General features: G+C 46.6%; 2 protein-coding genes across 2 annotated transcripts in view; both read right to left on the bottom strand.

Moving 5' to 3' along the window:
* The window catches only part of MYG1 (MYG1 exonuclease), a 6,863-nt gene extending 6,418 nt beyond the window's left edge, over positions 1-445 (bottom strand). Inside the window, exon 1 of the mRNA XM_034792153.1 lies at positions 257-445. Coding sequence (XP_034648044.1) covers positions 257-430 — 174 coding nt within the window. The 5' untranslated portion in view covers positions 431-445. The remainder of the gene's footprint in view (positions 1-256) is intronic.
* Positions 446-3,174: 2,729 nt separating this feature from the next.
* On the bottom strand, positions 3,175-16,812 carry VDR (vitamin D receptor). Its single transcript, XM_034792154.1, has 6 exons — positions 16,540-16,812; positions 14,896-15,001; positions 13,228-13,399; positions 12,257-12,408; positions 10,254-10,370; positions 3,175-9,302 (listed from the first exon to the last, which is right to left on the bottom strand). The coding sequence occupies exons 1-6, from the start codon at positions 16,684-16,686 to the stop codon at positions 9,043-9,045; spliced, it is 954 nt and encodes a 317-aa protein (XP_034648045.1). The 5' UTR covers positions 16,687-16,812; the 3' UTR covers positions 3,175-9,042.
* Positions 16,813-20,083: the final 3,271 nt, after the last annotated feature.

Raw genomic sequence — 20,083 nt, 5'->3', positions numbered from 1 at the left:
GGGATCCCAGGGGGCAGGGCTGGGGCTCCCAGGGGGGCGGGATCCCAGGTCCCGGGGGGCAGGGCTGGGAGTCCCGGGGGAGGGATCCCATAGGGCAGGGCTGGGGTCCCGGGGGGGGGCTCCAGGGGGGCGGGATCCCAGGTCCCGGTCCGGAGGGAGATCCCAGGTCCCGGGGGGGAGGGATCCCAGGGGGCAGGGCTGATCCCGGGGGGGTCCCAGGTCCCGGTCCGGAGGGAGCTGGGCGCGGGTCCCGTACCCGGTACTGGGGCAGCAGCCGCAGCAGGTAGCAGGCCAGCACCTCGTCGCAGTGGAAGGTGCCGTTGTGGGTGCCGATGCGCGGGGCCATGGCGCTGCGGGGCCGCTTGGGGCCGGGGCCCGGCATAGGGCGGGATCGGAGCAGCAGCCGGGCCGCGCGAAGCCCGAACCCCATCCGCCGCTACTGCGCATGCCCCGCAGCGCTCTGAGCATGCGCGCCAAGGCCAAGGGAAGCCACAGCCTGCCCGACCTCTGCCCTCACCTGCCATGTGCTACCTGAGCGAGCGGGTCTCCCCGCAGTTCCCACCCCAGGGCTGGGTGGGCGAGAGCCTCTCAAGCAGAGAACTAGACCTGGGTTCATAGAGCCTAAGGCTAGAAAGAAGGGATCATTGTGATCATCCAGCCTGACCTCCTGTACAAGGCAGGCCAGCGAGGCGAGCTGTTAGAAAAACTTCCACTCTTGATTTAAAAATGGTCAGTGATGGAGAATCCATGGCAACCCTTGGGAAATTGGTCCCAGGGTTAATTACACTCACCCTCGGCTGTCTAGTCGCCCCTAGGTAATTATTAGTGCAGTAGGCGCCCATTATAAATATTTAAGAGTAAAATAATTGAAAGAAGGGGAGGGAAAGTGCTACATATTTATGCCCAGATTAAGTGTTTAGCACCCACCAATCAGAGCCAGATTTAAGAGATCTTAGCTGTTTGAGTCCTCCAAGTTCTCCAAAGGGCTCAGGACACAGCAGCTCCCCTTGCGACAGCAATGGGCAGATTTTCATAGCATTTCAGCATGTGTGCACACAGCTCTTTAGAAACTCAGCCCCTAGAGGTCAAGGGGATGAACACTGATCAGCAGTCAGGGTTTCTAAGGAATCAGGCTTGCTTTTTTCCCACTGATTTTGAGGCCAGAAGGAACCATTTATGATCATATCTGACCTGCATAACACAGGCCAGAGAAAAGTAACAGAGGGTCCTGTGGCACCTTTAAGACTAACAGAAGTATTGGGAACATACCCACGAAAGCTTAAGATCCTCACTTCTTCAGATGCAAGATGTCTTGCATCTGAAGAAGTCAGGATCTTACCCACAAAAGCTTATGCTCCCAATACTTCTGTTAGTCTTAAAGGTGCCACAGGACCCTCTGTTACTTTTTACAGATTCAGACTAACACGGCTACCCCTCTGATACTTGACAGGCCAGAGAGCCTCACACTGTTTGAGCCGGAGCATATCTTTTAGAAAGACATCCGATCTTGATTTAAAGACTTCACTGATGGAGAATCCACCACTTCTCCAGATAAATGTGTTCCAATGGCTGATTATTCTCTACTTAATTTATGCCTTATTTCTAGTCTAAACGCTTCAGTTCCAAACCACTACATCTCATTATGCCTTTGTCTGCTAGACTGAAAAACTCTCGGCTCCCCCCATCTCTTCCCCAGTAGACTGTGATCAAGTCACCTCTTAGGTAAACTGGATAGAGTAAGAGACTAAATAAGCTCCAAGGCAGGTTTTCCAGACCATGAATAATTTTTGTAGCTCTCTTCTGAACTCCTTGCAATTTGTCAACATCCTTTTTGAAGTGTTGACAACGGAAGAGTATCTGGTAATGATCTCGGAAGTTACAAAATTAGGTCCCGCTTCTGCAACTGTGTCCCACTTAATCAGGGGCATAGTGAGAGAGTCAGACAGTAGCTGTTACATATTTGGTTTTTTTTTAGTAAGAGGTTGTGAACCTACCCGAGAGGGCAGAGGACTTTTGCTGAGTGTGTGTGAGAGTGTGTGAGTGCACACAGAGGAGAGCAAGCAAGCAGAACATACAGAAGCGGAGAAAAAAACAAAACAGAGAAAGAGACGCAGAGATTAAAAAAAAACCCCGAGAAAGCCAAGCAGTAGCTGGTGAGCACAATGATACCCTGGAGAAAACTAGAGCACATGCTTTTGGGTCTGTTGGCTAAAGAGGCTAAGAAACTGCTCCCCTTGTTCCGAATACAGGAAGAACCAAGGACAGCTGGAGTTTGCACATTCCCTTTAAATAAACAAGACTGCATCAGAGAAAATACCGGCTCCATCAATTTCTACTTCCAACTGGAACAGCCATAGGGCCCCGAATTCTGACTGGCTGCTCAGGTCAGAAAAAAAAAGAAGGGGACAACAATATCGGAGCTCATGAAATGCAACTGAAAAACTAGCTATTACTTGCAGTAAAACGATTCAACTCTCTCTATTTGAGCCAAACAGCCATTGTGGCCAATTCGCTACATACCCCTGTAAAAGCCACTGGGTCGGGGCCGACGCAACCCATTAGGCGACCTAGGCGGTCACCTAGGGCACTACAATTTGGGGGGCGGTGACCGCAGCAGTATTTCAGTGGCGGGACCTTCCGCTGCCTGTGGGGGGGCGGCATTTCGGGGCAGGACCTTCCGCCGCCCAGGGCGGCAGAAAAGCTGGCGGTGCTCTTGCATTGGGTTACATTCCGACTCCTTTTGTTCATAGTGTACTTTACCCAACAAATGCTTGGTGGGCAGCTTGCAGAATTAGGTATTATGCTATGGGAGCAAGGCCTCGTCTTCGCACAGAAGTTGCACCAATTTAAACTTGTGTGGATGCTCAAATTTAACTCTGGCTTTAGCTTTAATAAGCAAGGAATCAGTTGAAACTAGAGCTATTTAAGCCAGGCTTTAAATCAAATGAGCGCAGCTACGGAGGGTTTTGCACTTTTAAGGGATCAAAACCCTACACCTTTAGTTAAACTGATGCAACTGTATGTTGAGACCAGGACTAGTTTTTCCCTAGCTGTACTGGAGGTGAGAGGTGGCAGGACACTATCTGCAGTGTCGGAGTAGAGGCAGAACTATAAAGCATGGAATCACTGTCTGCTTAAAAAGTCCCATAAAGATTCAAACCCGCTCCACTGAAATGAGCTTTTCACAACGCCATACATTTTATTGATAAGGCAACAGCATATTACAAATATGAAACAGCATCCAACTTCCTTTGTAATAGCATTAAAGCTCTGAAGTCAGGTTCACATTAATACACATGTATTCCAGCTTCTCTTTTTTGCCCATTAGGAAAAGCTCAAAGCATACAGAAGGGGGAGAGAGGAAGAGACAGCAGCTGCCTCTATTCTTCCTCACTATAATTAAAATAGATTTCTTTTAAATCTTTATTTATAAAGTGCATTGCCTTACAATCTATATTACACAAGGCAACAAAACAGAGAGCTGTGTTTCACATTCAGAAATTTCACTTAAGTACTGTACACACTTGTTTTACACACACAAATGGAAAAAAATCGTGCTTCTATCAGTTCAAAAGAGCAGCTTTGAATGATTTAAACACTTTATTTAAAATCCAATTTACAATAAAACATTTCCACTATATTAAATAGTTATTTACATTTTGACACTAAATTACTCAACAAAATTTGGCGCAATCATTCTGCAGATCTATAACTTACATTTTTGTTAACAGGATCAATATTAAAAAAAAAAACAACAGCCACCTTTCCCCACCACCGTAAAGAAATGTTTTCTTTTAACTAAGCCATTTATAGGATATTAAAATCAGACCTCCCTATTTTCACCTAGTTGTCTATATGTTAAGTTTCTCCAGTCAAGCATTTACTTTAGTGCTAGTTTTTCCCAGTGGTGGTTCTTCACTGGTGTGTGCAATGGTTTCAGGAAAGAAAATGTGAGGTCTAGCGAACAGTCTAGAACAGCAAGACACTAAGGGAGATAGATATTCAGCATGCACCCACCCGGGCATTCCCAGCACAGCAATGCCCGGGCAACTGAGGATGCAAAGCTGGAGCTATTTGGGTAAAATACATCTGGAGTTGCTGAAAAGACTTAGTGAGGTGCAAGGCTTTTTATTTGTTTTTTAAAATTTAAGTTCTGACATTCTATTTTACTTGCAAGTTGTAGGGTATATTGAGCTTTGGCTGAAGGAGAACGCAAAGGGGGCTTGTGCATTTTCAAAACAGTTTCAATTACAGCCAGCCCCCCAAAAAACCTCAAAACTTTTTTGAACAAAAGTGGGGTTTTCTGGGTCAAAAAACATCTTTTCCACACAACAAAAATGTGTCATTAAAAAGATTCAGAGAATTTTTAGCAAGATATTGGACATTCTTCCATGGATCATTTTCTGGGTTAGAAAAAAAATGTTTTCAAAAGCCTAATTCTTCAATAGTTTTGAAAACCTGAGGAGTTTCAAAGTAATAGCCAGGATTTTTTTCTTCCATTCTCCATTCAGCTCCCCTTTCCCATCGACATCCGCATTAGAGACACTGAAACAGAACCGCTCCAAGTCTAACCGAAGGGAACTTCTATGACAGGTGCGGCGTTTGTGCGGGATGCCCTTTAGGAGCTGTGGTTCTCCCTAAGGACGGGTTAGGATTGCTAGAGCACTGTGGTGCTATATTACTGGAAAGGCTCCCTCTTAGATAAAGGCTCCTTTACGGAGAGAAAGCTCCCATCAGTCAAAGATTTTCCTCTAGTGACATCTGCTTCACAGTTTAGCGAGTGGAACAAATACATACACCCAGAGGTCTCCAATCATTTATAGTGCTCTAGTTAAGCATGGTACTGTACTATGGGTCCAATGTGACAGCAAGAGTCCCTGCCCTGAACAGCTGACAGTCTAAAGGCACAAATGGGTACAATACAGGGTAAACTCCAAGAGGGGTGAGGTAGCTACAGCTTGAACACTTCCCACAACAACTGGCTTTGAGGAGAAAGCATTGATCGGGTGGGTTGAGCTATGCAGCAGTATGACAACAAGGCGCAATGCCAACAGCGAGGGAAAGATGGAATGGCAGGGCCAGGGGAAGCTTGGAGGGTGCTTGTGGGGAGGTTAAAGGCAAAATAGGGGAGGAGATTTCAGCATGGGGCTGTGCAGAGATTGGAACGGGAGGATGAGGAACTTGGGAGGAAGCCAGAGAAGGAATTTGTGAAAGGGGCAGTTGTCTTGGAGCGGGATATTGAGTAGTCTTCCATCCCATCTGGCACCATCCTGTCCAGTGGCTGGTGAAGAGAAGGCTTTTATCCCCCTCCAGAACAGGAGAGTACCATATCATTTGGTTGCCAAAAGGATAGGCACAGAAGGAGCAAGCCAAAGTGAGAGGAGGAGGGGGCTTGCAATCAGGGTATGGCTGGTTGAGAGTTTTCTGAAGCAGTTTTTCCAAAGAAAACTGTGTTTTTGACTACGAAATTTCACGTTTGCATCCTGGGGGAAATTTCAACTCTTCTGTTGTCAGTCAAACACTTTTTTGGATTTTTGAGAAAGAGTCAAAATTTTCCATGGGGAAATTTAAACTATTTTTAAAACAATGAAAAACTTCAGTACCCCCCCCCCCATTTCCCAACCAGCTCTGAGTCAGAGACAGGATAAAAGGAGAAGCTTGAAAGTGGGGGAAGAAACGGGACAACAGGCCCAAGGAGTGCTGGGTGAACAGTGCTAATTTTGCCTTAGAAGAAAACTAGCAGGGCTGAGGCAAGACGCACTGAAGGAGAAGAGTTGAGGTAGCAAAGAGCAAGTCCTCACGAGGGCTGGATTTTCTCCAGACACACAGAGTGAGCAGGCCCAATGAGACAGCCAGTGTTGGAGGGGGGGACAGGACTGAGGAGCAGAACTGGGCAGCCTGCAGGACACAAACACAGAGGGGTTACACACATACCGTGGAATCAAACAAAGGGAGAATCAACTGAGGTTAAAAGACCCACCACACAAGCATACAGATATATTCGATACAGCAACAAGACATCTATATTTAAGGCACCGATTTCAAGCAAAGGTGACAACGGTATTAAAGAACACAGTGATTTTCTCTGAGGAGGGGGAACTGCCATCCCACGGCTTCTCAAACAAGTGCAGAAACCAAGGAGGAGATCAATTCCTTGGATCTGAGTGAGGGATATTTCAGACTGGCAAGACTCAGGAACACAGACAGGGAAAAGGTTAACTGTGCTGTACATAAGCTCGAGGCACTTAACACTTGCAAAGGAGCTGCTTTCATTCTTGCTGTGCTAGCGACACCCAGCGGACACAAGAGAGATTGCAATCAAAGATAAAAGCGAAGCAGTCTCAGGATTTCTTGTATCAAAGGGGGAGCCGTGTTAGTCTGGATCTGTAAAAGCAGCAAAGAGTCCTGTGGCACCTTATAGACTAACGGACGTATTGGAGCATGATGAAGAAGTGGGTATTCACCCACGAAAGCTCATGCTCCAATACGTCTGTTAGTCTATAAGGATTTATTTACCACAATATCTCCAGGGATTTACTTATCATTCCTACAGCCTTTTTCCACCCCGATGGGAGGAATTACTTTGGTTTCCCTTTGAAGATTCTATTCAGAGGCTTAAACATCTGTATTTCATAATGCTGTGTCCCAACATACCCTGTGCTGTACAGACATGCACTTGAACTATGCACTTTTAAAATGACATTCAAGTACCGAGATGCCTAAAAAGTAGATGACATGCTGGGGCTCTATGCCAATCTCAACTTCAGCTTTCTGGAACGTTTACTCAGTAAAGAGGTTTGCCTATTTATATTTAATCAAGACATTTTATTAAACATCATTATTTAGGGCTCCCTCTTGCAGAGCCGTGGCAGTGAGCACAGCGGAGACCGTTGGCATTTCAGGCATAAGTCAATACACAGGAATCAGAGGAAAGGCATAATTTAAACAATAGAAATACCCTGATTTCACAGAACCCAGAAGAATATATTTGTGGAATCTGCAGGCTGAGTTTCTTCCAGAATTATGAAATAACTCTTCTTTTTTAAAAAAGGAAACATTTCTTCTTATTCCAAATCTCACAATCTGGGGGAATGCACTCTCCTACAATAAGTGCTTGGAGGTTTTGGCATATGGGATAAACTGTTTTAACACGAAAGGCCACTGGCAACTTCCTGAGAGCTGTATAGGGTTAATCAAAGTGCAACACAAACCTTCCCACATTAGTGCAAAAGACAGAGAAAGCAACATCATTGCCATGCTGTAGCCACCCAACACAGGAGCACGAACACAGAGCTTCACAGCCCAATTCTGATTCTTTAGCATTAGGAAAATGAGCAACTCATTTACAAAGGCGGCGGCGGCAGCAGCTGCTAAAGATGCACATTAGCAGATGGAAAGTAATTTTCCTAGTACACAAAGCAGAACCTGACCCCAAACAGTCTCTGCACACCCAACAACTGACACACGAGGGACCGAACTAGAGGGATTTTCTTTGCTCTTGCGTCGTTTGGTTTTCCTTGGCTGGCAGATTTTTCTGCAATCTTTCTTGCCCTCTTAATAACACTTGATCTGCCGCTATTGGAGGCCCCGGAGTGGATACCTGCTTTTCTCCAAAATGGATGCTATCGCTAGCCCCTATCATTGCCTATGTTTGTACAGGGACCCCTGACATAACAGAGTCGGTGTCCTGTAGTGCATTGAGAGCAGGACTCCTGCATAGCACAGGAAAACGCTGGAGAACTCAGGATGAAAGACTGGGTTCATCTCAGACCTTAATTGACTGTGATGCAATGCTATGCACAGCTTATTGGCTGCTTTGCCCCTTCCTTATTTCTTAGTTCTAAGAAACCAGGACTCCTCTTGTAAAGACTGAAATCTTGCTGCAAACAGGACATTTCAGGGCAGGAAGAAGTGAGATTAATCCTTCCCCGCTTAATTCTTACTGAGTTATCCCAAGATATTGCACATTTAACAGGCTTGGCAAGTAATCTGTTAAGAAGCTATTTGATAACTGTCCAGCAGACACCAAGGCCCAGAAACCACCCCACTGGCCACCCCACAGCTGAAAGGGATCTTTTGTTCCTAAGTGATTATCTGATGTCTCACCTCGACAGCTGGCAACATCAACATTGAAACAAAAATGGTACAGCGTGTTGATTAGCATGGATTTTCATGCTTTTAGCTATCCATCCTGGGAGCCCAAGAGACAGTCTTCACTCTATCACAGATCAAGGGGGAAACTGACAGAGACCACTTCCAGTCTGGCTACCTCTCAGAGCAACTCAAGAGACTAGTAACCTTACAAATATCCCATTCATTCCTGTCACATTAACAGGGGGACACAGACCACAATGTGCCATTGCTTCTGAGATCTTCAGCTTCTACACAGAGGGCAAATGGAGATTTCTCTCAGAGATACAGGAATTGTTCTCCTCTAAGTACATTTTCCTATTTATTTTGAGACTAAGATATTTCTTTACTTTGCAGCCAGTTGTGGAGGGGGTGGGGGCATATGCTGGGATCATTCCGCTGGCTCTGGGGTGGAACGAGCCAGCAATTGTGTACCAACAGCACTTGGGCAGCAGGCTTTAGGAAGGGATAGGAGGAGTAACTAGAGAACTGTTCTCTCTCCACACACAGCATTAGGGGTTCATTGAAGCCCTGAATTCTATACTCACACATGAAATCTCAGTCATTTCCTCCCGACTAGTGGCCTGACATTTCAGTTTTTACTTTGTAAAACAAACCAAAAAAAGTGGTGGTTTCAAGAAGGCCCCAATCTGAAGGCAGCCTTGAAACAGCCATGAAGGGATATGTGAGTTGGTTACAGAAGAAAGGCAAGTGGAAAAGCCACTCGCTGGGAAAAATGCCGCTCTGCAGCAAGCCAACCCAAGTGACTGAAGATGTGCAGAAAACACAGTCCTCTCCAGTAGTGTGAAACTAAACTGTGTCTTTATACAAACCCTGGTGAAGGGTCACACCCCTCCGCTCACCAGGCTGACTTATCCCTTTATTTCTGGCTGTGCTGTCCTGCCTCCGAAGTCAGGAGATTTCATTGCCAAAAACCTCAAGGACCAGTGGGGTGAGCTGCATGCTGTGCTCTGGCTTGAAGGAAAGGCAGCGGTACTGTTTGGAATGCTCCTCATTCAGGCTCCGCAGGTCTGCCAGCTTCTGGATCATCTTGGCATAGAGCAAGCGGTTGCCCGGGGGAGGGTGTTTGCACAGAATGTAGGTCTGCAGGACTTCGGAAAGGCGGTCTTGGAGGGACTCCACCAGAGAAGTGTCCTGCACACCAGGGCGGTCTAGAAATCAAAGCAAACAATTCATGTCATGTGAAAGGTTTAGCTGGTTAGTACTGTCAGGATGGTCTAAGCATAATCCTGCTTCAGTGCGGGGGGACGACCTCTCCAGGCCCCTTCCAGCCCGAGGTTTCCATCATTTCTTGCTATCACCTCTTGTTTATTTAAAAGAATGCAGGATGCACACCTCTGCCAGGCTCTAGGCGTCTGATCGTTACTGCCACATGTCAGACTTAGCTGCATTACATCATCATTTCAACAGAAACAACCAGCCAGACACCCACTGAAAACTCCTTTCCCCTCCCTCAGTTAGGAACCTCAAACAGAGGTTTTTGGCAGCATGCCACTAAATTGGGTGCTATTTCAGACCAAAGAGGGGAGCAAGTTCCAGAATCACAGAGCCCTCACATGGAATGCCCTGTCAGCTGCCCCCTCTCTTTTATAAGAGGGGGAGCCAGCTTGGGTGCCCCCTGCTGATAGCCGCTGTGGCAGTATGGCACAAGGAGAGAAGCGATCCCTCACGCAGGCCAGTCCCAGGTCATATAGGGCTTCAAAGGATAGAACTGACACCTTCAAATCCACAGGAAAACCGATAGGCGGCCAGCGCAGATCCCAGAGCACTGCTGTCATACTCCCAACGAGATGCTCCACTCAGTAAGGGAGTCACTGTTCTGCACTGGCATCAGTCTCCGAATGGTTTTAAGGTGTAGCTCCACACACAGCACCTTGGCAAACCATCTTTGATTCTAGGTCTCTTGCTCCCTGGCTCGGCAGTGGCTGTGAGGGCTGCGGTGCCTTCCTTGGGCTTGGATCAGGCTCCTATAGACGGCTGGTGGTTAGCTTTATAGGGCCTGGCTGAGGGCAGCAGCCCCACTTCCTCGCTATAGTTAAAAACAGCTATTGGTTATTGGCTCTGAGCATGGAACATGCAGACAGACATCAAGTTTCTCTTACCAGGGGAAAGGATGCAGATGCCCATCAGGAGCACATGCTCCTCTTCATGAAGGTTCAACTTCTTTAAGCCAATCTGAAATTTCACAAGTGGTTCTAGCAGTTCCAGGCTGTGACCAGCTAAAAGACAAAACACAGAACACCCTCCAGAACAGTGCTTTCTACCTCTAGGAAATCAGATCTCCTAAAAGTCAACTGCTAAGTGAAAACAAAGCCAGAGATATCAAGGATATCTGCAACCGGGTCCCTTCAACGCAGAGAGTTTGGTCAATGGGAGAGGAGCTAATAAGTGGTTGAAAATTTATCAGTTCCAAATTCTAGTTCTCATGAAGCAATTAAGTGTTTGACATACAGCTCTAATTACACCGGAGTGTGGTTACTCTAATCATGGGACCTCCTTCACTCCTCCCACAGCTTTATCAATGCACCTCATTTCGAAACCTACAACCCTCCCTATATCTTATTTCTGGGCCTCTCTCCTGCAGAGACTTGCTAAATGGTAAGACTTTGGAGCAGGGACCTTGTCTTTATACCATCTAAAGCATCTTAGCATGCTGCTGGTGCTATGCACATTAAAAGTAAGTAATTTTAGGAGCTAGGAGAAGGAACCATTGGCGCTTGAGGATCTTGGAAAGCGCAGCATTCTGATTCCTAGTTAGCCGATTTGCAAAAGGAGAGTGTGGGTTTACAACAGTGCTAGACAGTCATTTTATTCAAGTGCCACATTTGTGTGCACACTGGCTCAGCTTTCCAATGATTTTTGCAAATAGATCATTTCCAAGCATTTACTATTGTAACAGTAGCAGGTTGTTTTAAGCCAGCTGCTCTTGAAACAGGAATCTCCCAAGTGTAGTAAACAAAGGACAGCAGCAGGGACTGCATTGCTGGAAGCTCAGATTTCAAGGCCAAATTGATCTGGGGTAAGTGGCTGGTCTCTTGGGACTGGGAGCAACCTGATGTGGGGTGATTTTTGGTTTAAGAGTTTTTTTTTTTTTTTTTTAATCACAAAGTTTAGTTTGCCTGGGTGGCAAGACAGACTGGAGAGTCTGAGGGGACTATCTGTGACTCCATGGTAAGACTGGTATAGTGATCCAGGAGTTCACATTTGTTATTGGCTTGGTGAAAGCTAATTATAGAACACACCACTGGTTTGGAGTGCCTGCCCTGTTTTCTGACAGTCTGGCCTGAGGTAGACACTCACAGCCGTGAGCCACTCCAGATAGCGTGACAAAGGCTTTATTGGATAGACTAAGGATCCCTCTATCAGATATATTCTCTTTGCATAGGTATTTCTAGACCAGCGGTTCTCAAACTGTGGGTCGGGACCCCAAAGTGGGTCACGACCAAGTTTTAATGGGGTTGCCAGGGCTGGCTTAGACTTGCTGGGGCCCGGTGCCAAAGCTAAAGCCCAAGGGCTTCAGCCCTGGGCGGCAGGGCTCAGGTTACAGGACCCTTGCTTAGGACTGAAGCCTTTGGGCTTTGGCTTTGCCCCCCTGGCCGCGCCGCTTCCGCAGCTCCCATTGTCCGGGAACAACGCACCACAGCCACTGGGAGCTGCGGGTGGCCGTGCAAATGTAAACAAAGTGTCTGGTGGCCTGCCAGTGGATTGCCCTGACGGGCTGTGTGCGGCCGGTGGGCCGCAGGTTGCCCACCAGGGTACTAATTTGTATTATTTTCAGATGACTAGTTAGGCTGTTAAATGTATGAGCCCCATGGGGCTCAAATTGAATGTATGGGGTGTGAGGGCCTTGTGCTAGGGCTCTGCTCAGGGATGAATTACATGGCAGTACCAATCCCCACTAACATCACCTTAACTTTGCATTCCTTGAATTGGTGCGGATCTCAATTTGCATCCGCAAAGTGGTATTAAATTATATTAAATGCAAAACTCTATGTTAAGTGTGGGGAAATCAGATCCAGACAAATGTATTAACCTTCAACAAGCAACAAAGCTGCCATGGACCCATGCCATGCTTTGGATACGGGAGTAGCCAGAGCTAATTTACCTTGGGTAACGTCATTGATTTGGTACTTGAATTCATTGCCTCCACATGACCATGCCATATCCTCCAAGGAAAACGACTGGTTTGAACGAAGCATAATGATTTCAATGGCGCTGGACTTCAATAAGGCAATCTGGTCCTCTGCCGTCAGATCCCTGAACATTGGAAGGGAGGGGGAGACAATAATCAGTGAGACTTCAAGTAAATCTAACATCAGCCCTCCAGTTAGCTCGGCAATGGATCCGCAACCAAATACCAGCCATACAGATAATGTCTTCTGGCTCACCTCCAAGAGCAGCCTTTTTGGACTACAGAAATACAGAAGTAGAATAAAAGTCCAAAATTCCTGTTGGTGGGTCATTTGGAAATTAAATGAACTTAAACTTAAACTGCAGATACTGCAGTTCACCCAGGATGAAATGCTTAAGGGAGTTAGAGTCAGGAAAAGGGACCTTGTATAGCTTTTTTTGTAACCTGGAATTAGTCTCTCTCACTTGCAATATCCCCTTAGAATTGTGAAAACAACAACTTCCCCTATTGTCATTCCTATTTGAAAAGTTTGTATTTTTCTGTGTTTCTCACAGAAATGATGACCATCCTTTAAAAAATTATTTGTGTTGCAGTAGCACCTATGAGTTCTGGTCATAGATGCTAGGCGCTGTACAGAAGCAGAACAAAAAGGCTCACACATTCTTAAAGTTAGACATGTGCTTAAGTGGTGTGCTGGATTAGGGCCGTTGTGGATAAGGCTAGGGAAGCAACAGGAAGAGAAGAGTCAGTGATGGCTTCAGCGGAGGTGGTGCTGAGCTGTAGAAGGATCAAGAAAGAAGAACGCTTGAGCTTAAGGCAGCAGTAGAGATGAGACAAGTTTAGGAAAATGAACAAGCAGCATAAAGCAGGAAAGACACAGAGTGATTTCCACCAAAAATCAAAGCAACGCCTGCCAAAACTTCTGGAAACAAACCCATCCTTACCTGAACCCTGGGATCATTTTTGCAAAGCCAATCACTTTCTGAATGCTGTAGCTGACAAGGTCAGCCAGGTGAGGTAGCATGGAGAGGTGCGAGAGGTTAATGTCCATGGGAGGGCTTTCGTCAGAGTCCTCATTCAGTGCCATGTTGGAGAACATTCTATGCTCTGTAGACTCTGTGGAGGGGAAAGAGGTTGATATTTATCTTGGCTGCATGGTTTCCCCATGATAGGAAGTTTGTTCTTCAGGATAAAAATCAACCAACAGGAGAGAGTCAAAATAAATAACTGCACAACCAGAACATTTGTATCCCAGGCCATGGGCACCACCTGCACCTTGCCCTCAGGGGGCTTAGGCTAGGGAATATTTTAGCAAAAATAAGAGAGAAGAAGAGTATGCAACAATCTGTGTTTGAGTGAGCTGACTCACGCTACAGGGATCTCAGCTGTCCTTGGAAAAGGAGCTTCCAGGAGCCGCTGTGGCACAATTAGGAGAATTTGGCAATCAAAGCAACACTAAAGCTCTGTTTATTTTGAAAAATCTGCCTTGCATTCACCCACATCTCTCACCTGGCACGGTCATGATCTGCCTCCCAGCAGTCTATATCCCCACCTTGCCTAGTAACTCACATCACCCCATTGCACCCCACACCCAGGCGCCAATATCCCCTGCGTTCTAATCCCCCTGCTCCCTGATACCACCCCTGCAACTATTTACCCCAGCCAGTCTTCTGCTCCCTGCTCTTCCCTCACCCCATTCCCCAGCTGTTTACTTATGTGCTATCCTCTCCCTACTTCATCCCACAGCTCCCCCCTGTTCAACAAAGCCATATACCTACAGCAAATCCTTCCCAGTGAGGCCTCCATGGGTTCCTCTCCATCCCTGGCTTTCTCTCCATCCGGTCTCCACCTAAAGCAAACCCCCTCCCATGGTGGTCTCCTGGTCTCTGTAGCATCCCAATCAACCACCCCGCCTCTGAACCAGGTTCTCTCTTGCTCTCTAAAATCTGCAGCACCATTGGACTGGCGTAGCTTGGAGCAGAAATGCACAGTAGTTAACGCAAAGGTATTTGCTTGAGGGTTTGCTCAGGCGATGCCCGGTAGAGCAGCTGTCCTCTGCCATTACCTAGTCCCTCCTAGCCACACAGCCCTCCAGGCAGAGTTGCTGCTTCAGGTTTGGTGCAAGAGGGGATACCTCTGATACTCAAGTCCCCTCCCTCTGAGGGATTGTGGCCACTTGAGCTGTTTCCCTACTCCTTTCACCCCGCACTCTGCGCCAGCAAGCGGCAGAGAAGACTGGGCCTTACGTCAGTGCTCAAAGATCTGGGCTCCTTAGGAGATGTTACAGTGTTGTCTTGCACTGGAAGCCAAATGTGGAATTAGGCCATGATCCAACAAAACATTTAACACACTTAACTTTAAACACACGAGCAATACCCCTGGACTTCAATGGGACTATGCATGTGCTTACTGTTAGGTATATATTTAAATGTTTGGCAGGGTTGTGGGGGAAGGGGTTTCATTTCTTAAATGAAGGACACGAAGAGTCAGAACTGACAAACTGTGTCAAAATAACCGTTATTTAAAAAACCCACAAATTGCTTAAATCCCTAGTCTGACTTATCCGTGTGACTATCACTTGTAGGGGAGTAATCCAGTAGCACGTATAATACCTGGAGAACAGCTGAAGGTATCTGAGGAGTCTTCTGATGAGGAGCCATGCGTTAGCACCGACGACGATCTAGTTATTCTTTTGCTTGAGTTGGCTCTCACCGGAGGCTGGAACAGAATGCAGGGACTGATTATACCTCTGAGAAAGTGGGTTGACAAAGGAACACTGCATTTTTCTTTATTCTCTGTGTCCTCCCAGGTAGAGGGGCACACTTCTTAAACATAGTCCTGGCCAAGGATAAGGGTGCAATCCAGTGGACTATAGGATTTTGGGGGAGAATTTCCAAAAGTGTTGGTTTACCTCTGCTTCCATTTATTTTGATGGGAGCAGAGTTGGACTGGTGCTGAGTGTTTTTGGAAACTTCACCCTAGGTCTTTTCCTATCTCTATTAGATTGCTCAGATTATTCCTGGCTGACGCTGGACTGCTTCCTACGATACTCCGTCCAACAAGTAAAATATCATCATGTTTTCCTCCACCACCACCATCACGGGAAAGGGCAGGTTAGTCAATTGTTCCTGGGATGGTAAGTTGTCATGACAATGTTGTAAGGCTGATTTAGAAGTATTTTAAAATTCACTACCAATAGTTTCAACCATGTGTCCTCTTTTGCACTGGGACATTACTTTCTAATTCTGTTTTGTTGTGAATCTTCTGGGTTTAAGACACATGAATATAATTCTTTAATTAAAATTACCTAGTAATTGTGTTAGAGATCTCAAAACTAACAGGGTAGATACATTAGGAATATTAGTAACTTAGGTTTAGGTTTTTCTTCCAATTTTAAGCTACTAGTGTTCCACTTCCTGGCCCAGATCTTTGGTTGTGTGAATCAGCCTATCAATGATGCACTTTTCAAGGGGCGGCACTCGAGGATTATTTGTTGTTTTTGTTTTTTTTGCTTCGGTGGCAGCACTCCGGCCTCCCATATTTTTTTTTTTTTTTTTGCTTGGGGTGACAAAAATGCTGGAGCCCGCTCTGGTTCCAGAGTCCTTGTGTACCACCGAGGAATTTGACTAATTCAATACACATGTAGGCTCTGATTTGACCTATAGTACTTCTCTCATGTATGGCAACTGGAATGGATTCATACATTTTAAGGTCAGAGCTTAGGGGATCATTGTGATCTAGTCTGATCCATAGGCGCTGACTCCGTGAGTGCTCCGGAGCTGGAGCTCCCACAGGGAAAAATTAGAGGGTGCTCTACACCCACTGGCAGCCAAGCTCCCCCAGCCCCTGCTTCATCTCCTCCTCCCTCCCTGAGTGCACCGTGTCCCTGCTCCTCTGCCTACCTCCCAGCGCTTCCCACCTGCCCGCCGCCAAACACCTGTTTGGCAGCGTTAGCACGCTTGGGGGGGGAGGGAGAAGGGGGAAGAGGGCAGGAGGAGCAGGAATGTGGTGTGCTCAAGGGAGGAGGCAGGGCTGGGGCAGGGATTTGGGGAAGGAGTGGGAATAGGGGCAGGGAGGGGGCGGAGTTGGCACTGGGTCATGGTATGGAAGAGGTAGACACTACAGTACTACTTTAGCTTATCTATTAGAATTATGGCAGTGCTTTCTACCACCACCAGAGGGCCTCCTAGTAACATCAAACGGGAAGTCTTCTGCACAAAAGAGCTAAGGGAGAGAAAGCAGGTCCTGGAACATACTCGGAACTGGGTGAAGTCAGAGTAGGTTGGGTCATAAGTTTTGCGATGGGCCTCGAGAAGAATGTCAATGACTTTCTGCTGCTCCTCTGATAATTTGGGCTTCATGCTCTCTTTAAGAGCCTCTTCCTCCTTCCGCTTCGTTATCATCTCTCTCTTCCTCTGGACCTCCTCATCTGTCAGAATGACTGTTTACAAACATGTGGTAAGGGGAAGAGAATTAACACGAGTCAAAAATCAACATCCTGGAATTATCTACAAATACCTACAAACTAGGTAAAACCAAAAGTCATTGCAGTAGATTACTCTGGAGCTCACTTCTGAGACAATACCCTGTCCCTTTCGTATTGCTACTTAATAATTAAACCTGTATTTTCTCCCTCTTGTTTTAAATCTTCTGAATTAGCAAGTCACCGCTTCCTGCTGCTATTTAAAGCCTGATTCAGCAATGTCACATCTCCCATAATCCTAGGAAAGCATTTGATCCAATGTTTGATGGAATGAGAAAGAAAGAGGTGAGAAATTTTGGCATCACCATACATGTTCTAGATTCCAGCCTTGCAGCTTGTTGCATGTGGGTGAACTTCTGTGGAGAGCCCCCCAAAAGTCTGCAGACTGCCTTGCTCAGACCCAAAGAGGTTGGTCCATTAAAATATATCACCTCACCCACCTTGTCTCTTTGCTCACTCAAGGCCTAGATCCTGCAATTGATATTAAGAACATAAGAACAGCCATACTGGGTCAGAACAATGGCCCATCTAGCCCAGTATTCTGTCTTCTAAAAATGGTCAGTGCCAGATACTTCAGAGGAAATGAATAGAACAGGGCAATTTCGAGTGATCGATTCCAGTCATCCAGTCCCATCTCCTGGCAGTTGGAAGTTTAGGGACACCTGGAGCCTGGGATGCATCCCGGACCATTTTGGCTAATAGCCATTGATGGTTTTCATTAACTTATCTTTTTGGAACCAAGTTATACCTTTTGGCCATCACAACCTTACATGGAAATGAGTTCCACAGGTTGACCCTGTGTTATGTGAAGATAAGTACTTCCTTTTGTTTGAAACCAGGAGCTCCTGCCGCTCGGCCCGCCAGAGCTTGCAGCCCCACCCTCTTACCACACGGCTCCGAGCGGGAGGACCTCAGGCCCCACCCGAGCCACGCCGCTGCAGCGCTGTCCAGGGCAGTTCCTGGACGCGGCACGCTGAGGCGCCGGGGGATGGGGGAAGGCAGAGGCGGGGGGGAGCCTCCGACATTCTCGTGGGGGCCCCTGTGGGGCCCAAGGCAAATTGCCCCACTTGCCCCCCTCCTCCCCCCGGGCAGCCCTGGTACCCAGCCCCTTTCTCAGGCGGAACTCCATGCTGGCTGTGACAGCCCTGTGCGGGGGGCACTCTAGTAGAATGAGTCATCTCCTGCTGCATGGAACTTTGAGCAGGGGAGGAAGTATCAGATTGAACGTCCTGTGTGTGTGCTGAATGCCCCCCTTAATCATAGGAGAATTCAGTCTGTAACTCACTACCAGACAAGGAAGTTCAAGAGGCCATCACTAGGAAAAAGCCCAAGATGTTCAGTGATAAGAGCTGATTTCACATACTGTTTACATCCTAACCATTTAGGAAGATGCCAAGTATACTAAAGAGGAACTAGAGCCCTTTTTACAAGTCTTCAACACCCCTACATTTTGGTCCTTGCATTTTCAGAAGACAGCAACAAACTGCTCCACATTCTTGTGAAATTAACATTTTAAAGGAATTGAGTGGGAAAAAGTGATGTAATAAACAAAGTACAGTAAATCTTTTTCGCACGTACAATGTAAGTTTTTCCATTTCTTTTTCCCCACCCCCAAAATGTCTCATCAGGTTTCACTTCTGTGCTTTATTGCATCATCAAAACTCCTGAAGAGAATTCTAGACTTGTAATTAAAATGCCCCATGCATTACTCTGAACAGTGTATATTCCACAGGCGTGGTAGCATGCAAAAGGCAGATTCTCAATCCCTTTTTGAAAACACTGACAATTTACAGCAGGGGTGGCCAACCTGAGCCTGAGAAGGAGCCAGAATTTACCAACGTACATTGCCAAAGAGCCACAGTAATACGTCAGCAGCCCCCCATCTGTGTCCCCACCCCCCCGCTCCCACCCCCCCAGCAGCCCTGCCGATCAGCGCCTCCCTCTCACTCCCCCATCTCCCAATCAGCTGTTTTGTGGAGTGCAGGAGTCTTAGGGGGGAGGGGAGTGAGGGCATGGCTAACTTAGTGGAGGGGTGGAGTGGGGGCAGGGCCTGTGGCAGAGCCAGGGGTTGAGCAGTGAGCCCCCCGGCACATTGGAAAGTTGGCGCCTGTAGCTCCAGCCCCAGAGTTGGTGCCTATACAAGGCATGTGAAGAGCCGCATGTGACTCCGCAGCCACAGGATTTACAGTTTCATGGTCAGGAAGGGTTTGCATTACACTCTGCAGATACTGTTGTTCAGAGAAGTGGCAGCATTTCCTTCTCTGATTGCATAGATTGATTTGGGCAAGCGTGCACAGTTCAGTTACAGTGTACATAGCAATATTTGTTCAGCAAAAGCTACCTGAATCTGCTATGAACATAGGCTATGCCCTGCTCACAGTTAAATTTACTATTAGTAAACAGCAGCAGTTTTTATGGGATTTTTTTAAAATGAATATTCAAGTATAGGCTTAAAACTCTCTAATCAGAATGAGGAGGGTTCCTAAAGGACTCATCTCTATATACTTAGGCCTTGATTCAGCAAGGCAGTAAGCACACGCTTAGTTTTACACACATCTTTTAGCGAGACCGACGCATGAGCTGAAGTGATTTTGCGGATTTGGGGCCTTCGTACAGATCAGGATTCTACACTATGAATGAAGAGTCACAGCTACTTTGGCAAACAAAAGTCAATCACCATTTTTTCTGATCACTGATCTTTAAACCCATTACTGGTCCCTCAACCAAATAGTGCTTTTTTGGCTCTGGTCTAGGATTGATCTTAACAATTTCCAGGACTTAAACCAGTGTACTTTGCCCTGGCCGAAAACAAAGGAACATTATGTTTGAGATTCTAGCTCCACAAAACTCAGGAAATTCAAGTAATTGTTCTTCCATTGACCATAGCTTGTCCCCTTTCCACAAATGTATATTACCATTCAGAATATTAGTTTTGCCATCTCAGTACTATGTATGGACAGTACTGGTTTCTAGCTATCAAACACACTTGCCTAGATTTCAACATACAGGTTGAGACATTCTGTACCCCAAAGCATCACCCTATTATCCCCATATTTACCATGGTGACATAATTAGATGTTTTGTGCAAAGTATGCCTTGTAAGGGATCATTCTAAAAGTCTTGCTCTGTTGAATATTAATAGCCTGTTGGATTGTATGTGCTGTTCTTGGATCTGAAGTTATGAATACTGACTATGTACCAGTACACCTCTACCCTGATATAATGCGACCCGATATAACACAAATGCTGATATAACGCGGTAAAGCAGTGCTCCCGGGGGATGGGGCTGTGCACTCCGGCGGATCAAAGCAAGTTCG

The sequence above is a fragment of the Trachemys scripta genome, chromosome 16 (assembly GCF_013100865.1).
Source record: "Trachemys scripta elegans isolate TJP31775 chromosome 16, CAS_Tse_1.0, whole genome shotgun sequence".
Lineage (NCBI taxonomy): Eukaryota > Metazoa > Chordata > Testudines > Emydidae > Trachemys > Trachemys scripta.
This window is presented reverse-complemented; position numbering and strand designations above follow the sequence as displayed.

What these genes read in the sequence shown, in the direction of transcription:
- VDR (XM_034792154.1), bottom strand. Translation starts at nt 16,686, where the DNA reads ATGATAACGAAGCGGAAGGAGGAAGAGGCTCTTAAAGAGAGCATGAAG. An exon ending in AATCAATGACGTTACCCAAG is followed by an intron (nt 10,371 to 12,256) that starts GTAAATTAGCTC and finishes TTTGTCTTTTAG; the next exon opens with CTGGTCACAGCCTGGAACTG. An exon ending in CATCTGCATCCTTTCCCCTG is followed by an intron (nt 9,303 to 10,253) that starts GTAAGAGAAACT and finishes TTTGATTTCTAG; the next exon opens with ACCGCCCTGGTGTGCAGGAC.